Source organism: Coffea eugenioides, chromosome 6 (genome assembly GCF_003713205.1).
Source record: "Coffea eugenioides isolate CCC68of chromosome 6, Ceug_1.0, whole genome shotgun sequence".
In the NCBI taxonomy this organism is placed as follows: Eukaryota; Viridiplantae; Streptophyta; class Magnoliopsida; order Gentianales; family Rubiaceae; genus Coffea; species Coffea eugenioides.
Genome location: NC_040040.1, coordinates 11,085,113 through 11,104,284, shown reverse-complemented (window position 1 = coordinate 11,104,284; position 19,172 = coordinate 11,085,113). Strand labels below are relative to the sequence as shown.

The 19,172-nt window shown below is 37.4% G+C and overlaps 3 protein-coding genes across 4 annotated transcripts; 1 reads left to right on the top strand and 2 right to left on the bottom strand.

Annotated features, from left to right (window-relative positions):
- Positions 1 to 1,747: 1,747 nt before the first annotated feature.
- LOC113775750 (glycylpeptide N-tetradecanoyltransferase 1) lies at positions 1,748 to 3,870 on the bottom strand. The gene is made up of 2 exons (XM_027320747.1): positions 3,672 to 3,870; positions 1,748 to 3,504 (listed from the first exon to the last, which is right to left on the bottom strand). Exon 2 carries the CDS (start codon positions 3,406 to 3,408, stop codon positions 2,104 to 2,106), a length of 1,305 nt encoding a protein of 434 aa, XP_027176548.1. The 5' UTR covers positions 3,409 to 3,504; positions 3,672 to 3,870; the 3' UTR covers positions 1,748 to 2,103.
- Positions 3,871 to 5,652: 1,782 nt separating this feature from the next.
- Positions 5,653 to 8,729, bottom strand: LOC113773222 (disease resistance protein RPS2). The gene has a single exon (XM_027317823.1). The coding sequence runs from the start codon at positions 8,636 to 8,638 to the stop codon at positions 5,945 to 5,947; it is 2,694 nt and encodes an 897-aa protein (XP_027173624.1). The 5' UTR covers positions 8,639 to 8,729; the 3' UTR covers positions 5,653 to 5,944.
- Positions 8,730 to 9,956: 1,227 nt separating this feature from the next.
- LOC113772897 (THO complex subunit 6) lies at positions 9,957 to 16,339 on the top strand. 2 transcript variants are annotated; one of them, XM_027317399.1, is made up of 13 exons: positions 9,957 to 10,242; positions 10,376 to 10,410; positions 10,505 to 10,603; positions 11,439 to 11,509; positions 12,221 to 12,266; positions 12,816 to 12,876; positions 13,497 to 13,550; positions 13,718 to 13,798; positions 14,316 to 14,355; positions 14,479 to 14,591; positions 14,815 to 14,925; positions 15,697 to 15,813; positions 16,021 to 16,339. In XM_027317399.1, exons 1-13 carry the CDS (start codon positions 10,039 to 10,041, stop codon positions 16,108 to 16,110), a joined length of 1,122 nt encoding a protein of 373 aa, XP_027173200.1. In that variant the 5' UTR covers positions 9,957 to 10,038; the 3' UTR covers positions 16,111 to 16,339. The 2 variants fall into 2 exon arrangements, with proteins under 2 accessions (XP_027173200.1, XP_027173199.1); XM_027317398.1 differs by having other exon boundaries at positions 11,439 to 11,512.
- The last annotated feature ends 2,833 nt before the right edge of the window (positions 16,340 to 19,172 follow it).

Sequence of the window (19,172 nt, the reverse complement as noted above, 5' to 3'; positions counted from 1 at the left end):
GGTAATGCATCAAGGCCATTCTTATAATCTCCATGCCAAATCTTTTTTTTTTTTTTTTTTTAAGTCCTCCTGCCCCTTTCCATATAACACCCTTCCTGCCTCCAACTGTCAAGCTTAGAACTCGAACTCTAAACTTGACGAAGAAGACTTTCAAGGGTCCTCTCTAACCATATAAGGCAGTAGCTTTTTTTCACAGGAATTGATATCTACGCTTCTCATTTAGCCTCTTGCACTTCAATTCACCTACTAAAAATATAGCCTCCAAGGAGTGCTAGAGCCTAATTGAAAAGTGCAAATATCACTTCCCCTCTTTCACTAACATGTTCTCCTTGATACTCCTATGTCAGATAATATTAGGATACAGATCAAAGTTCCTTCCCCTAACATTCTAGGGCATAAACGCATGTACGGATAACAAAACCATCTTGTTGCCTGCGCAAAAGAAATAATTTATCAGCTGCAAAGAAACCACACCAAACCTTGGCATTAAGTATAGAATGTAACACGGTTACTAGAAGAGGCTGCCTCTCATTATGGGATAGTTGAAGCCTGAAAATTATGGGAGCCGCTCTGACAACCCTTAGAATAGCTATTTACGCGCATAGGACAGTATATTAGTCTGGATATCCTCCTCCTAGAACATTACCAATAAGTTGAATGAAGGCGTAGCATTTTACATACTCTGGGCATAGCAGATCTGCATGCAACAACCCAGCCTCACCCCAAGATGCAGTAAAGAATGCCAACGGAAGGTCAATTCTAAATTGCAAACGGATACATTTCAAGATATGTGCAAGCAAGTAATCTATCCTTTAAAACATCAACCATAAGATGCTTCTGTCAGCCTGAGAGAGAGAATGCAAAGCAAGAATGGAAAGGCTTAACACAAGGTATAGAACCAGACCCCAATCCCAAAAGTAAATGGCTATGTCAGTAGCATCAACTGCAGTGGAATACACAAAGCAACTAAGGCATAAATCTGTTGCATTGAGTACTCAGAAATATACATGCATATAAGCCCTAAAAACAATAGAATTCGACAAAACTGACCCCTCTTCAACGAGTGGAGCTGACAGGTTTTGCCAATACACCATCAAAAGAACACATAACCATTTATACTGTCAGTAATCCAGTAATTGTCTACCAAAATCAGACCAAAAGCATTACAGCTTTCATGTTAACATCACAAACAAGTTTGAAGAAGTATAGCATTTTCCATCTTGGACCCAATCCAATTTTGGCACTCAACAACCAACATGTGACAACTTTTAACCTTCTTCCTCCTCTTTCTCCCACATCCTCATAACCAACAATGACACAGAATTGTATTATCTGTTATTTGTTTCTTTTTCTTCTTCATTTTTCACCAGAGACAGTTCAGAGTGTTCAGCCCTTAGAAGAAAAGCATTTTACCTTTTGTCAAAATGAAACAAGGCCATTGGTCCAAGCATTCAAGAAAACTGTATGCCATCCTTAAAGATGGAAGGACCAGCACACTAATACTAAGCAAAAGGAAGTGAGAGCGACAGAAATCAATTACAATTGGCAATGACGCTGTCAAACAGAAAAAGTTACACAACTGCAAAGCAAAAGCAGAAATACGTTAAAACATTCAACACATAAACTAACATATAGTACATAAATTCCAAAACATGTCAAATGGTAGAAATTTAAAGCACTTAAACATGTGTAATAGAGAAAAAAGACAGTGATCAAATCTATCTCGGTCAAATTACGACCAACCACATGAGAAAAAAACATAGAACATAGTATATGGTTAGGAGAAATTGTGCACTTGCTGCAAAAGAGCAAATATTACTATAAGTTACAATGTGAAAGAAAAGACACTTATATCTTAAAACTATTAAACCATAGAAAATCATTTCATCTTCCCCACAAGCCTTATTAGCTCAAAGATAATCCACAAGCATCCAGCAATTCCCCAGATAGTGAACTTACAGTCTTCAAGTAACAGACAAATCCTCTTATTACTCTGGACCCAATGGACAATAAGAATCCAGTATTCCATCAATAGCAAAATGAAAAACCAAAAATAAGTTTAGCTCAGTGGTGCATGATAATTGTCCCGAATCACATATCAAGCTACAAAAGTACAAGACCCAGTCCTGATGGCCTAAGCGCCTGATTTAGCCTATAGTTGTAAAGATAGTAGTACAGTTGGCCATCACCCTGTCCAAATTTAAGTTCCTTTAGGAAAGACTCATTCTCCATAACATCTAGTGCATTAAACACATCAAAATTCTCCTGCTTTGCAATGATAAGTGCATCATTCATCAGTTGGAGCAATGGAGTATTTGTTGAGACATAATAGAATGTATAAGCTGCTTTCAAAATTGAGTACTCCTGGCTGTGAAGAATGGAAGAAGGAAGAGTGTAGAAGCTGAAAAAGTCAGTAATCTCATGTGTCACTTGACTCTCCACTAAGTAACTATCAACCACATTCTCTTGGGGAAGGAGCCAGTGCTCCACCTCATTATCATCAAATTCTGGAGCTACAGAAAATCGGCTCAAGTAGTTCCTAAGCAGCTGGGTCACAGACGGAACATCTCTGAGTTCCATTTTTCTTAAACCAGGGGTTGAAGTTGAAGTTGGCAACTTGTAGAGTTTAATGGCCCTGCTCATCGTCATCCTCTCACCAAGCCTGGAAAACCCAACATCAATCAGTTTTTTTGGGTTTAAAGTCCTATGCCAGTATTGGCTAGTAGTCAATGGTGTTGGAAGAAGCACTCCAGCAGTGTAAGCAGCCTGCCAAACATTCTCCAAGTGAATCCTCCTCGTAACCTCCTTAATCATAACCGGAGCAAGTCTCTTCGACCTAAGTTTCTTATGAACGCATAAAAAGTTAACCTCAGCCATTTTCACAACTTGATCTCGAACCCTCATGTTCACAGGAATGCCACTAATGAAAGCAACCAACTTCTTCGAAGCCTTAACACGAACTCCAACATGCCAACTGCTATAATACCCAGGAGAACGCAAAGCCCAACGAAGAAACTCCTTCGAGTAATTAAACCTGAACATGTTATCGTCATCCTCCACATAGTTATTGGTCAACAACACGTAAACCTCATTGCATACTTCATCAGACCCCATGTCACATGTACTCCATTCATACGAGTTCGGAAGATTATAAGGCTCTTGTTTTACCTCAGACAATGGCGTAGGCAGTTCAATCGGCCCCTCAGGTAAACTAGAATTCCCAACATCCTTAAACTGCCCAACGGGCTGTGTCTCCCAAAATTTGTGTTTCTGATCAAAAGGGTTCGAGTTTTGGAATCTTTGAACCAGATTCTCTAGGGAAGCTTTATAGCTAGAAACAGGGTTTTCATCAGAATTTCGATCTGGGTTTTCATAATTAGATCCAGATGCAGAATCTTTGTCAGCCATTCTTAAAACTAAGCCTAACCCTTCGTCAAAAACTCGATGTTGAATGAAATTTCTTATACTGAAAGCAAAAGTTCCTTCTCCTTTCTAGAGACTAATCTGCCATTGGAAAAATCAAACACATACAACCAATCAGAAACACCATTGTTCTCTATAACACAATATCAAATATGTAAATGCAATCAACATGTAGGCATCAATCAGATGGATGTTACCAAAGACGTAAATTTTGTGTAAAAATTGATACAAAGAATTATGGGACTTACATATGTATGATGAAACTGAATTGATAAAAGAGGGTTTGATTTGCTACAAGGGCAGGTAGCTTGGCAGGAAAATGTAGGGTTTTGAGGGGTTTTATATGAATTTGGGTTTGTTTATAGAAAAAGAAAAACCGAAGTAATTTTCAGATCCTGTCCACCGATGGACCGATGCCCCCAAAGCACAACCAGAAACAGAATCTTGTAGCCAGTTTGGGCTTTGGAATTGGGACTTGGGACTTGACATTAAATTGCTTTTTTTTTTTTTTTTGCATTTTAGCCTCGTTATTTTGCACATATTCTTTGGCAAATGGCTGGTACGTAGTATGGGAAGATTATAGTCCTCTTTGAGAATAATTTTAAATATTTAAAATTATTACAATTTAAGGATAAAACACACTTATTTCACCATAATAGTGAGTTTAATTCGAAAATATGATACGTAAAAGATACAATACTTCCGCCCAATGTATCATGCTTTAAATTAGAATTTTGCATTGTGACAAAGTACAACTCAACTTCATAGATCGTCAATTACTTTAATATATATATATATTTCTAATTAGTACCATTTTTTACAGTAGCAAAGTTCAACTATTTTTTACAAAATTGAAACTTTAATTGAAAAAAAAGAATTTAATTGCTAATGAAAGTAATAAATGGGCATATATATATATATATTTGGTAAAGAGGTGTCTATGTTAACTATGATTAGAAAAATTCTATTATTTACCAATATTACTAGACTTGTTAATGGCCGCATATTTCAGATAGTAATGTATTCATATTCAATAATTAACTAAGAAACCTACTTTTTCCAATCCAAAACATAATTTGTGCATGTTAATTTTTTTTTTCTCTAAATCTCATCCAATCCTCTCTTAATCATTTAAAGCAAAAAAAGAAAAAGAAAAAGAAAAAAAAAGCATACCTTTCCATACACACTATCAAGAACTATTTGTAGTATAGCATACAACACAAACCATATAGAAGAATATCATCATATCTCATGACTTTTTAATATGGTCCTACTTTTGTGTATGCTTGAGATACACATAAAAGTATGTATAGTTTAATTAGAGATCTTGTGGTTTTGACTAAGATACTGATTAGTATTTTATGGTTGGGTTGAAAAAGAATGTAGCTAACAAAATGCATATATACTTGATGGTATTCACTCATCCAAACAATTTTCCTAGGAGAATCTTAGCGATATTTTTTGCACCTTTTCACACTAATGCTTAGTTAAATCTTAGGGGCATTAAACAAATTAAAGAAACTAAAGGAGCGTAGGAAAGACTTCTATCAACCTAGACAGGGCCAAACATTGCATTAGTCTGTTTTGGGAAAAGGAATGGTATTGCAGAAAATGCTGGCTTGAAATTGAGAATTTCCAGTCCTAGCTTGACACTCCACGAAAATTGTAAAAGCAGCATAGCCCGCGAAATGATAATTAGTCGAGGAACTCCTCTTCCGCGAATCGAGCAAATTCTATCTAGTCACTAACTGTCTCTTTTTGCCCACTGATACCCATCCCAGAATTAACAACAAAATGATAGTGAATGATGAAATTCTTCAAAGGGCTCTTTTATGAATCCTAAAGTGCCCTTAATTTGCTTGCTCTGCCCTGTAAGTCGTGTAATGATTGCGTCTCTTGATTAAGATCGTATGCAAGTTATTAGCTTCAAGGAAAACTCTAAACTACATTATGACTAGTTTTTTCCTTCTGGGGTTAACGTAATATTGGTTACATACAAGTCGTGAATTTAACAATGCATGTACGGAAGCATGGACATTTTCTTGGGAAAATCAGGACTTTGCTGATTCTGCTCCAGGAACTTGGGTGGGAGTTTGCAACGAAACCCTTTGAAAAAGAACTTCAGGTTGTCAACAATGCCAACTCAATGAAGCACCATTTGCCCAGACAGAAGCAAACAGTAAATGGAGTTCGGGGTGAAACCTTCTTTTGTCTCCAATCTACTTTGAGTTGATACAATTGGTTTCCGATTTTCCTGCTGCATTTCTTTTTTATGCTAACAAGTGCACTTGCAGATATTTAAGCATTGAAGGGTATTTAACCTCAGGATATTATACTTTTACTGAAAATATGACTCTGAACCTATCTTTGAGAGACGTTGCATATGGAGTAATTTGTTCTTGATGTATTATGCATCTTCAAATCTACCGGGCAAGCACAGAAGGAAATGACGATTATAAGCAAGAGCCACTAACAGAGAGGAGATTCTGAAGTGCGAGACTTTGAGGCAATAAGTGCTCCATCATGCTGATGTGAAGTGGGGAAGGAAGGTGGATTTGGTGTCTGCATCATCCCACTCCAGAGCATCCCACCACTCCTTGTAACAGTAGATAGTTGGCAGTTCTGCTACATTATGGGCCTTGAGTGGTAGCTTATTCAGCTTTGGACAATCTATCACAGCAATTTTCTTCAAAGATGGAAAAGACATATTCTCTTGAGAGATGCTCTTTAATTTAGGCAGTTTTCTAATTGACATGATTCTGAGGCGAGGAAAAGCATTCAGGTAATCCTCATCTTCCACTTGATCTCCACTTATTATTTCTTCCATCTCCCTACAGTAAAATAAGTAAATCATTTCAAGCTTTGGAAGCTTTAAAATCCAGCTAACGTTCTTCAATTTGTCACAGTACCAGATGTTGACAGAACGAAGATTTCGGAGGCATCCTTTGCTCATTGGATTTCTCCATACCGATATCAAGCTTGGAAGACCATGCATGGCAAGAACCTCAAGGTTTGGCAGCCAGTTATTCTCAGCCCCATCAATGATTGCCAAATACTTAAAGTCTGGACAGTTGTTAATGCTGAGCCTTCGTAGTCTCTCACCATCTCCTGTACTGTGTGATAGTTGCAAGTTATAAAAGCCTTCGCACTCCCTTATATACAAGTATTTTACACATCTGCGCAAAGTTCTGCTACCAGATAGCCTTTCCAGGGCATATAAATTGGCCAATGTGATCCCTAAGGAGGTCAGATGTTGCAAGGATTCCAAGTCGGAGAGCCTAGCTTGATCATCATCATCATCAAGATCTTGCAACTCCCAATCCCCAAAACTGTAATAGAAGTTCAATACTTTCAATCGAGAGAGTCCAGTTATCGCTGTATGTGGAATGCTCTTAAGATACCGATTGCGTTGCAGATCCAAAAGCCTCAGCTTTGCCAGACCTCCCAATTCTCTAGGCAGCGTGCTTATTTTAGTTCCTGACAAATCAAGATGCCGCAACTCAGCCAGTTTACCAATGTTCTTTGGTATCTCTCTGAGACTGGTAAGTGATAAGTCCAAAACCTTGAGATTGGGCATATATTGAAAAAGATTTTCTGAGATTTTGCTGAGACCGCTGTTCCATTGTAGCAGCAAGGTAGACAAATGAGGACAAACAGGAGTTCCAGATATTTCAGTGATTTCATTATCCAGTAATGAAATTCTCTGTGCTGCTTCCCAGTTTTCAGCTCCAGGTGCTTCTGTCAGTCCTGAGCTAGCCTGCATTAAGATTTTAGCACCATTCTTTCCACCACCGGATGCAACCCATAAAGCAAAACTTCTGACAACATCATGCATCTTTACTTGGGTTTCCTCTTCACCATTTTCCAAGAAACAAGCTACTTTGAGAGAACCAATGATAGCATGACCTATTGTATGGACATCATCACCAGCGCTACCTAGAAACCCCTCCCCTGCCCAGTATTCTATAATCTGTTCTTTCTCTATTGGATAGTCTTCAGGAAATAATGAACAATACAAGAAGCATAATCTTAGTATATCATTCTCTAGATTGTCATAGCTGAATTTAAGCAGTGTAAAAACATCTTCCATACCACGGAGTTCTGAAGGAGACTTGTTCAGCACTTCTATGGCATACTTCCACTCCTCTTCTGTTTGTTTGTTTGCCATAGCCCTTCCAATGGTGACTAGAGCTAGTGGAAGGCCTCCACATTTTCTGACAATGGTATCCGCATAAGCTGAAATGACTGTTGAATCCATCATCTGTCTCCCAACCTTTTCATGAAAAAGCTGCCATGATTGCCGCTCATTCAAGAACTCCACCTTCAGCTTGCAATTGGCATCCATGTCGCTGCAAACATCCATTGAGCGAGTGGTGAATATGACTTTGCATCCGTTTTCCCTGCTGGGAAGAGGAACTCCAATCTTCTCAAAATCAAGCCCTTCCCAAACATCATCTAAGAGCAGTAGAAATTTCCTCCTCCTCATGACACTGTATATCCTTGAAGCTCGCAATTCCTGGAACTGGTTTTCATCCCAAGACAAGCCTAACCTCACCCCAATGGCTTGCTGAATTTTCTCAACAACAAGTTCTTTAGACACCACAGCCCAGATTACCACATCAAAGTCATGCTCTAATGTCAAAAAGCCATTATTTATGCTCTTCAGAAGGGTAGTCTTCCCTATCCCACCAATTCCATATATTCCAATAATCCCAGTATTCACCTCCTTGAGCAATTCTTGCACACTTTTCAGCATCAATTCTATCCCTATAGCTGGCCTAGTAGGTATTTCCACCACAGGAACAAGAAGCAGTCCATCAGCAAGGTTGACATCCAAAATCGCTTTTCCCTTCAAGTCATTGATTGCTGAAAGAATCTGCAAAACCTTCCCGCTCAATTTATATCTTGAACAGTAGTTCTTTCCACAGCAACCATTACTCCTTCCATTTTCAACATCTTGTGTGATGGATCTTACTTCTGTTTCCACACTTTCTACTCTTTCCAGCCAACCTTTGACTTGGTTAGTGCATGTTAATCCCAAAAGCTCTGCTCGATCAACTTGTTTCTTCAAGTCATCCCTGGCTTCTGTGAGCTCCACCAGAGCACCCTCGAGGGAGTGAATGCTTTGATCCAAATTCACAACATTATCTACTCTTGGGAAAATGTAATTAACAATGGTGGTGAGAAGGTTGACCAGAGGGCTCACAACATCCATTGCTACAGATGATCTGAGAAGACAGACTTCTCCTTTTGCTTTGTGGGACTAATAAAGATCTCAGATCTCATGGACGAGTGAGCTAGCTCAGATGGAGGTGCTTATTGACTATTTAGCTTATTGAATGATTAGCATTCAGCAGTTGTAAGTTATTCTGGCAGAAGTTTGACTTCTACTTTCTACTTGAGGGGTCCTGGCCTTTCTACTTTCTACTCTTTTTTTTCCATTATGCGTCGGAGTGGACAAGTCTTCTTTTTCAGTACTTAAAATTTTTCCCCTAGTAAGCTCAGTGGCCACGGAAGGACTTGGGATTTAAGTCGCTCCTTGGACCGTAGATGAGGGTCAAATTTTACCTACAGTAAAAAAAAAATTAAGAGTAGTGCTATAACATTCTTTTGATGTAGTTGAATCTGTATACCCACTAACCTCTAACACAAGTTTCTTTAGATTCCTCTTCCCCTAGATTAGGATAGAGTATGTTATACAATGTATCGTTGCTGGAAAAAAAAAAAGCTCAAGTAACTTACTACTGCGTATTAAAAAAGAGTTTAAGAAGGGACTTTTACACATGAACAAGAATAGGGAAACGAAAACGGAAAAAAGAAAGCTTTGTACATGACAAATTCTTTATTTCAGTCGCTTGAGTTTTGGAAGAAATAAAAGAAATGATAACTAAAATGTATCTTTATCTGTCATCAAATATATATGTACCGATAACGAATATATGAAGAACAAAGTTGGCATAAAGAAAGTTTTTTTTTTTTTTAAAGTGAGATGGGTCGTATTTGAGATTTCACATTTATTCTCCATTTTTCCGAATTACTCAACGCATTCTTAGGAAAGAAATTTATTTATTTTTTTAATTTTTCTCACTCTCAACACAATTTGGAAGAAGTTTAACATATTGTAAATTTAACGTACTGCAAATACAATTTAAGGAGATAAATTTTGGACTAGAAAAAAAAATTTATCATTGACAATCTGTCATGACTCCGTTTGGATTGATCATTTTTTCAAAAATAAGTTTTTCAAATACAATGCTACAGTAATACACAATAACTCAAAAAATATCTTATTCATTTAATATATCAAATACTTCAAAAAAAATTTATATAGTAAAAATTTTTCATATACACTGTTACTGTTACAGTAAAATTTTTAAAAAACACCTCAAAAAATAGCGGGGAAGGTACTTTTACGCATGCCTAACATCTCCCGACTACGTAAAAGTCAAGGGAAAAAAATAGAAGTAAAATAAAATATGGCGAAACGATGTCGTAAGGCACAAAATTAATTAACGACAACTACGCCACCGAACCTTTGCTCCTCCCTGCTCCGCTGGTGATAACGGGAATGATCTAAAACCTCAAACCAGAAACTCAGAATTAAGAGAAAAAGTAATGGCGGCAGCAATAATGGACTGCACAAACTGGGATGAAGACGTCTACAGAGACTCCATTTTGCAGCACCGGGAAACTCTTTGTCGGACCGTTTTCCGAACCGCCTTCGCCCCAAACCCTGGTAATTCTAACTCAAATCCTGACGTCATCGTCACGGCCTGCAGCGACGGCTCCATCGCCTCTTACTCCATCTCTTCTTGCCTCGTAATCTCTCATCTCTCTTTCACGCTTGCTACATTTTTTTTTCCTAATTCGGTTGCATCCACCTGATTTTCATCTCATATGAATATAAGTGCGGTTTTGATTTTTCTTTTTTTAATTCTTCTTGTTGTGTTAGGGTTTGGGTTTTGGGAATGCTAGAGCTGCTCACAAGTAAGTGAGCACCGGAGACCGGTAATATGTTAGTGTTTGCTTTGTTTTTAAGTGATCTGGGTTAACTGGGCGTCTTGATTATTTTGGTGTGTAGTTTGTTGGTAGCGGAACCTAATTTTTTGATCCAAGGACATGAAGGCCCTGCTTATGATGTTAAATTTTACGGCCATGGCGAGGATTCTTTATTACTAAGGTAATTGAATGGAATTTCAGCTCCTCCTTGGTCTGTCAATTCAGCTTGTAAGCATGTCTGTGAGCTTTCAAATGTCATGTTGGATTACATGAAAATAGATGACTTAATTTTGTGGAATACGATGAGTCTGTCTGGTGTAACTAGAAATTGAGTTGTCAATTGTCAAGGGCTGACAATTGCATTTTTCACTTATTTTGGACTGTCTAAGCCTGTCTCTTCTTGTTCTTAGTATTTCTTTTCGTTCAATCAGAGTCAGTTTAGCCACTACTAGTTTGGTAACCTCATAATAAATTAAAGTTATGGCAACTGAACCACAGAGAGAGTGAGAGAGAGAGTGTCTAACTTTAGAGAGACAAGGACAGAGGAATGTGATTAGAAATATTCTATGAAACTGATTTTGGGCTGAGTCTGTCATATATACTTTAACAAGTTTGGTTTATCAAGCTGGGAATCTCTGTCAGCATATTAATTGGTTAAAAGAAACTTAAGATTTTCCCACTGGGATAATACTTTTGACTTGCATTTGCAATCAACTAAAATGGCACATGAAACTGGGACCTTTCTGAGGTTCTATTTGAGATGAATGCGAATTTTGATAATGACATGCTGTCAAGTACATAGATAGCCTATCTTTTTAATCCATCATATTTCACTATCTTATGCGCTTTATTTAAAGCATTGGTGATTAAGCATGATAATATTTAAACTGAAAGAATTTGCTATGTGCATGTGGTGGTGTACAAATGGATGTCTTTTATAGAAGTTGACTCCTGGGATTGTTACTACTGTGTCATGAGGACATGCAACAATTTTTACGTGGTGAAATGTTGTGCAGTTGCGGGGATGATGGTCGAATTCGAGGGTGGAAATGGAAAGAAATAGCAGATTTTGATGTGCCCGGGCAAGGTGGTCTGTTCTTAAAGCCATTGTTTCTTTGCATGCTTTAGTCTCAAAATGATGGAATATATTATTTTATACCTCATGGAAATCATTTTAATTTAGGCTAGTAAACGAGGTTGAGTATTTATTTCAAGTTTCCATCTTTGACGTCTGATGTACAAGGCTTTGGTTAAATGAATTGTCTACAGAAGATGGTACACTAGTCGACTAAAATTGCAAAATGAGTTCAACATGTTTCACAGTTCTGGGAACTTCAGTTATTGGATTGTCCTAGTTTTGAACTGTGAAAGAAAGATTTTAGTTTAGGTAATGCCTCTTCATAACAGAGTTTCAAATGTAGGATTACTAGAACTTTCAATCTTTAAATGCTAGTGGTAACAAGTAGAAAAAAAAAAACCTGTATAAACTTTGTCTGTAAATCCAGCATTCTACTTACCAAAATTTCACGGTACAAGTCTGCCTGAATGCCTCTCTGTCTGCAATCTGTTTATTTCTGACTAACCTTGGTTGCTGAGATATTCGCTTGGAGGATGTTGTATTGTTTTGGCTGGCTTGATTAAAACTTTTACAGTCAACATTTTAAGTTTCCAGATAGGAATGGTATTGAAGTAGGTCCATAACTCGTAATAGCAAGTATTTGCTGATCTTAAATCTTGTCTCCTCCTATATTATTCTTGGTTTCATGTACTTGATATCTCATCTGGTCAACTTTTGCAGGGGGAAATATGCAGCCAGTTATTGACTTCGTTAATCCTCAGCACAAGTTAGTCACTTTCAAACCTAGTATAGCACTGCACTGGGGAAATCCTTGTTGCTTTACACATTCATGTCAAGGATGTCCACAGTTTTTTGATATTCCACAAATTTGTGGGATTGAAAATTTGGTCCCTGACTTCATTTGATACATTTTGGCACCACTGATTCTATTTTTTCATAGTGTAGATTGGGTTGACAGCTTTTGACTTTAAAAACATGTTTTCAAATTTGGATGAGATAATGTGCTTTTAATTAGCTTTTGATACACGGTTTCGGTGCATATGCCCTTACCCATGCTAGAGCATGTTGCTTTATGTTTTGTTGTTGCATTATGTAGGTGGTCCAAATTAGCATAAACTACATGGTTTGGATGAATATGCCCTCACCCATGATAGCACTTCTAGTTCTCTGTTTCTGCCATTCTTGTGGTGTGTACATTTTTTTATTTAAATTTCTATTAAACATTGTCATCTTGGTTTTAGCATTATGCCCAGTATGCTAAGTTTATTTTTTTTTTCTTATTTTAGTTCCATCTTACATATTATTTGCTTTGCAGAGGTCCGTGGAGCGCACTTTCTCCAATCCCAGAGAACAATGCTGTTGCTGTTGACACTCAGGTTTGTAATTTTTTTCCTTATTTTGTCAAACTGCTTGTACAACAATTTTCCTGGAGAGCAGCTCCCTGATATATAAAAAGGAAGACAAAAAACAATAGAGTACAATAAAAATGACAACAGAAGAAAATAGCTCCATTGTTGCAGGTTGGTAAAATTAGTGATGTGACTTGCAATGTCCTTATGGATGATCCATCTTGCGATGAAATATCTTTATGGTTCTGATAATGCTGTAATGAAGTCATCAAATGCAGTAAGTCATGCTGAAGTCATCATTTTTTGGTTAAAGGATCTATACCTATGCAAATGATTTGAGGAACACAGGCTGTTAGAGTTAGAAGGGACACTGTAGATGACAATTACGTAGGGTTGAATGATTTTTCTCTATTCCTAGTGTTCCTTCCCTTCTTTTTCTTTTTGACTGTGACTATATTTTTGAATCTCTGCCTTTTAACAACCGACTAGGAAGTTCAGTTTTGTTAGCAGATTTTGATTTGATACTTTTATGTGTCCAGTTTCATTGTAAAGTTTGATTTTTTGCAGCTAAGCTTGTGTGATCTGTAAGAGTTTGTGTACTCTTATTCAGTCTGTTGATTCACATGGTTTTTCATTTGTTGGTATAGAATGGATCTATTTTTGCCGCTGCTGGTGACTCTTGTGCATATTGCTGGGATTTGGTATGTATTTTCTGTAGATGACTAATCATGTAGACCTTTTTCCTTTTTCATGTATTTGTTTGTTAATTGACACCCTTTGTTTCTGAACTTTGATTATCTTTGTTGCTTTTCTATCTTCGCTTTTAGCAAATGATTCAATTTTACTGAAAAGAGGTATATTGTACCAGGAGAAGTCTAAAATCAAAACAGTTTTCAGGGGTCACTCCGGCTATCTGCATTGCATTGTTGCCCAAAGCTCTCACAGTCAGGTCTAAATAATTTTTTGGTTCTCATTCTTAGTTTATGTACTTATTTTTTGTCATTTATTCTTTGGACTGTGTAAGAGGTTGATGCCTGGTATTGCCTTTTGTATAACCTATCGTTTCCTTCGGCATCTTATTGGTGTTATTTGAAAGAATTGGTTCTTTATTTTGTAATTTTTTATTCCACTGTTATTTTCTACTGTTCTCGTCTTTGCATAGTGTTCTTTTCTCGGTTGTGAACTCAGTTGCTTTAGGCTTCTGACTTTACTGCTACTCATGTCCAATCAAGTGAGAAAGTGATTTCCTCTTGGAAGTATTTCAACATGTATCAGTAGTGGTGGATTGTCTTAGGGTTTATATGCTGATATTCATGATTTATTTACACTGTTTAAGAAATTAGCCTAAAAACTTCATGTTCCAGTATTGATGCTGTAGCTGTATTCTTAAGTGATATCTCTATGTTTCATTTCCCACTTTGCTTAAATCTGTTTCTTTTTCTGCTTTCTTTCTAGTGTGTTTTCAGATAATCACTGGCTCAGAGGATGGGACAATACGAATATGGGGTAAATATGATTCTTAAAGTCATTTGTGTGCTTATTCATCTTTCATGTCCTGTGTGCTTATTCTCACTTATCTGTGCACTTTTTCCCCCTTCCTCTTCTCTTTTTCTATTGGTGTGAAAGCAGACTGCAAAAGTGGGAAGTGTGTAGAAAGAATTAATCCAGGGAAGGATAAGTCTTTGAAAGACGCCTCTCCAGATATCAGTTGCATTGCTCTCGATGATAGTGAGAGCTGGTTGGTAAGAACTCATGTAACACCTGATTTTAAGTTTTTCCCCATTCTGAGTACCTTTACATGGCATCTCTCTTTTCTGCATACCTGTATGCAATGTCTTGGGTATGGCCTTCTGTTGTAGTCTTCTTTTTCTTGACAAAATTAATTGAACAAAATTGGATAGTTTTTTTTGTTTGTAACGGAAAAGTTGCCCGCTACTCACTTGGATGTGCATTTACCCCCTGTAGGCTTGTGGGAGTGGTAGGTCATTATCTCTTTGGAATCTTCTTGCTTGCGAGTGTGTGTCAAGGATGAGCACAAATGCTTCTGTACAGGATGTTTCATTTGACAATAACCAAGTGAGTCTTTCGTGCTCTAAATTTATTCCATAAGCTCTTCTCCACTGAACTGCTTTTGTAACATCAGAATTTTCTGTTGTCAGAGGCTAATTTTACAATTGAATGTCTTTGATCATCTTCCTTAACAATGTGGTTCTTTTGAATTAACATGTATTTCACATCTTGACATTCTGCGATCAATAAAGTGCAGGTGCTTGGGCTTGTCTCTGAATTTATAAGCCTCAATAACTTGTAGTTTCTCATCTTTTCATATATTTCTTTGTATAACATCTTTCTTAAAGTTCTATATGTTGACTCAAAATGTTTGATTAGTGGTGGACTTCTAAAACTTGTCTAATAGGTTAAGTATACCTAATACTTTATTCAGACCTTTGACATCATCTACCATAACATTTTTTGGTTCTTCTTTTACGCGTTTATTTTTGACTCTCTGTCTTTTTGTTGGGGACGGAATTTCCTCCTAGAGTGTATCCATAATTCTTGATGATTGTCTGTTGGCGCAACTCTTCAGTCACATGTATCTCCTTCAACTGCAGTTTCAGTTTAATCCTGCTCTTCTTCTTTAATAATTTTACATCATTATTATGAATTGCAGCAGTTAGTGCGGGATGTTGAGTTGGACGTCGATGAAGATATTGTTATATCATTTCTTTTCATATTAGATGTGATCCTCTTTTGTCAGCATTTCAGCCATGCAAACCTTCTTCATTTCCTAGTATGAATTCTTCATCAATTAGTTTCATATGATACTCTTTAACCTTTGTATTTCAGATATTAGCAGTTGGAACAGAACCAGTGGTCAGCCGGTTTGACATGAATGGAGATACTATTTCCAAGATACAATGTGCTCCACAGTCTTCATTTTCTGTCTCTTTACATTCTTCTGGGGTGAGTTATGTTTCAGACTGCAAAACTACCTTGTGAACATTCTTGTATTCCATTCTGCTAATGGGGATCACTTGAATTCATGATTTGTGTTGGAAGTAAATAATGATAATCACTAACCACATGCTACGACTATTTTGTACTTCGAAGATTGAGCGCTGCATGGTAGTTAATTCTTTGCCTATACTTCCTCTTTTTAATTGTTCTCAGGTTGTCGCTGTGGCTGGTTATGGAGCATTAGTGGATATCATCTCGCAGTTTGGGAGCCACTTGTGTACATTCCGGTGCAGAGGGCTTTAGACGGCATTAGTCAAAGCTAAGTAGCGTGCACTGATGACTTACTTCCCAATATGTTGTGAAAAGTCTTATTTCTATCACATCCTTGCTGTCTGAGAGGACAAGGATCTGAGGAACAAATGATGAAATGCTCGCTTCCGTGGATGTGGAACTTGTGACTATCAGAAAATATTGGAAGCCAAATGGGGAATGACGTTGAGAAAGTTTTGGGCTTCTAGCATTTCCTTCATTACTTCTTGATTCTTACTCTGCCGTAATAGCACCTCTTTAGATGTTACAGTAAATAATTTGATTACTCAGAAAGAAATTTGGGAATAACAGAAAACTGGATGGTGAAAAAGAAAAACCAAACTAGCACACTACTACATCGGATTTCTCATCTTTTTCCTTTAACGGAATAGTTTTTTAAGTCTATCCATGAAAAACTTGCAAACTACTCGTTCATTAGACTGCAAGAAGTCACCGAATTGTACCTATGGATACCATTAATCGGCATGAATTGCGAGGAATATGGACAAGTCACAAAGGCCGCTGTAAGTTGGACGAGTCAGGTGCGGTAGTCTTGTTGGATGGTTTCTAATATGCCTTGCTATTACCAAAACATGCCAAGAGGTGAGGCTCGGACCCTTTTCAGGTATGTTGACTGCATGAACCAATGAAGGCTTGCTCATTACTTGTTTAGAGTTTGAATAGATTCTAATGCCCATCGTGGTGGACGGGGCTATACTGCATGCTGTAAGAGAGAGGCTTCAACTGGCTTTCTCAAAGCAAGATAATTGCGCAACGCCCAGCAGGGGCAAAAATATTCATGAAGTTGAGGAAAGAAGATACGGTAACAGGACGCTGACCGTTCCCCTGAGATATCAAAACGTATATACGTCCTTGGAAAACTATCTAAGTTTTACAAAAAGTTTCTGAAGGGATTTGCCCTACCTGCGAGTCTTTCAAACTAAAGGTAACTGCTTCAAACACCATACAAATGAATGCTGGCCCCTAAATACGACCGGCAGTGAAATCCTCTCTTTGCAACTGGTGGTTTGTTGAGCAGTCGCAGTGCCATTTTTCAGTTGAAAACTTGCCTTGTAAATTTTCCTACATAATCCCTCTCTATTTTAGGGAGATTCTTGCCAGAACCGTCTTCATTGTTACTAGCCTATCATCCAGTGTCCATGCATCTGAAAATATGGGACTAATGGGCCTTTGATTTTGATTGGAGACCTCAAATATTTTTTGGCACATGGAAACTATTTCAGGGATCAGTTTAAACTCAAAGAGAACCGTGGATGTTAGAAAATTTTCTTCTAAACTCATCATAGTTAGTAGCCACGTGCAATTTATGTAATGGGAAGTCCCATGGACAACTTCCACAAACTAAACAAAAAATGCTGACGCTTTCCTTTTCTAATCATCATTATCACTCGATACTCTCCCCTCTCCCTCTCCCGCTCTGAAAACTCCATGCTATAAGATCCGAGGAGTGTGGGACACACTCTCACACGCACACATACACACACAAAGGGCACCAAAAAAAAAAAAGGAACATACTTTGCAACTATCCAACATTTTTCTCTACTCCGACGAATTTCTGACACTATTTATCAATCGATTTCTCTATTTTGGGTGATATTCTATTTCTCTTTGCAGTGCTTCTTGTGTGATTCCTTGTACATTTCAGTGTTTGTGCTGTATATGTTACTACAATGATCTTCTAAAATAATTACATAAACATTGTTTCATTTGTTGCATGCAAGAGTTTTTATTTTCTTTTCTGTTTGGATTTAACATGGATGGATATCTGCTCTGTGCGAGCTGCAGTGGGTGTTGTGCAAATAATTAAGCTGCATTGTAAAAGAAAGATATGAAATAGGTTCTGGGATTTGACTAAGATGGTGATCCGTTTATTTCGTTCAAGGATCATCGGATCAGATTGAACTTGAATGACTAAATTGCAAAATGTATAAAGATACAAGTAGTAGATGAGATGCTGTCAGTTTCATGTTTATTTTCCAGTACTGGATAATGTTCTGTAATGATCAAAAGGTAGCTTGTTAAAAGTCTCAAAGATCATAAACAAATTACTTTTGAGGTTGACGGAAATCGTAGCTGAATTTTGAACTGGAATTCAGGGAAGGTAATATGAACTGAAACGAAATATCATGTCCGTAATTTGCTTTGGTTTACTGGTTTAATATATTTTGTTTTGAATTTGTGTTTTCTTGAAAACTATGGAGATGTTGATGTAGGTGCCTAACTTTTGAAAAATTGGCAGTCATGGCAGGTGTGGCAACAGATGGATCACAGTTTGATGCTCGCCGATATGATACCAAAATGAGTGATTTGTATGAACAACTTAATTTTTTCAATCATTCTGTCACATAATGAATTACTTACCTAATTCCTGAGAAAGATAAGATTTTGTATTTTCTTCAAATTCTGATATCCAGAGTTTCCAACACGATGACAGGGTAGGCACGTTCAACTAGATGCAAGTAAAATTTCTTTTGTTTCTTTGTGTTCACAGGCTTTCGGCTGATGGACAAGATTTCTTTACATCATATGATGAGGTCTGGGACAGCTTTGATGGTATGGGTTTGCAGGAGAACCTCTTGAGGGGCATCTATGCATATGGTATATCTCTTCTCAGCTTTGAACTCAAGATTGGTGCTTTATGTTAGTTGCATTGCTTGGTTTATTATCTTGCAGCCCATTTACATTTGATTCTCAACTCTTTTAGTGCCATAATTTCGTTTCAATTATATGGTTGAGGTAAAATATTGAATCATAGAGGTCTTTCTGGTCTCCTCCTTGAAATGTGTCTTGAAGAAGTGTAACTTTTTTCACATAAGCATGGAAAGTTCTATTTTACTTTTCCTTTTCCTCTTTGTTTAGTTGCTTGCCTTACCAGAATTGAGCGGGCACTGAAGTTGGTTGTCTATGTAGGATTTGAAAAACCCTCTGCTATTCAACAAAGGGGAATTGTTCCTTTCTGCAAAGGTCTTGACGTTATTCAACAGGCTCAATCTGGAACTGGGAAAACTGCTACTTTCTGCTCTGGTGTCCTTCAA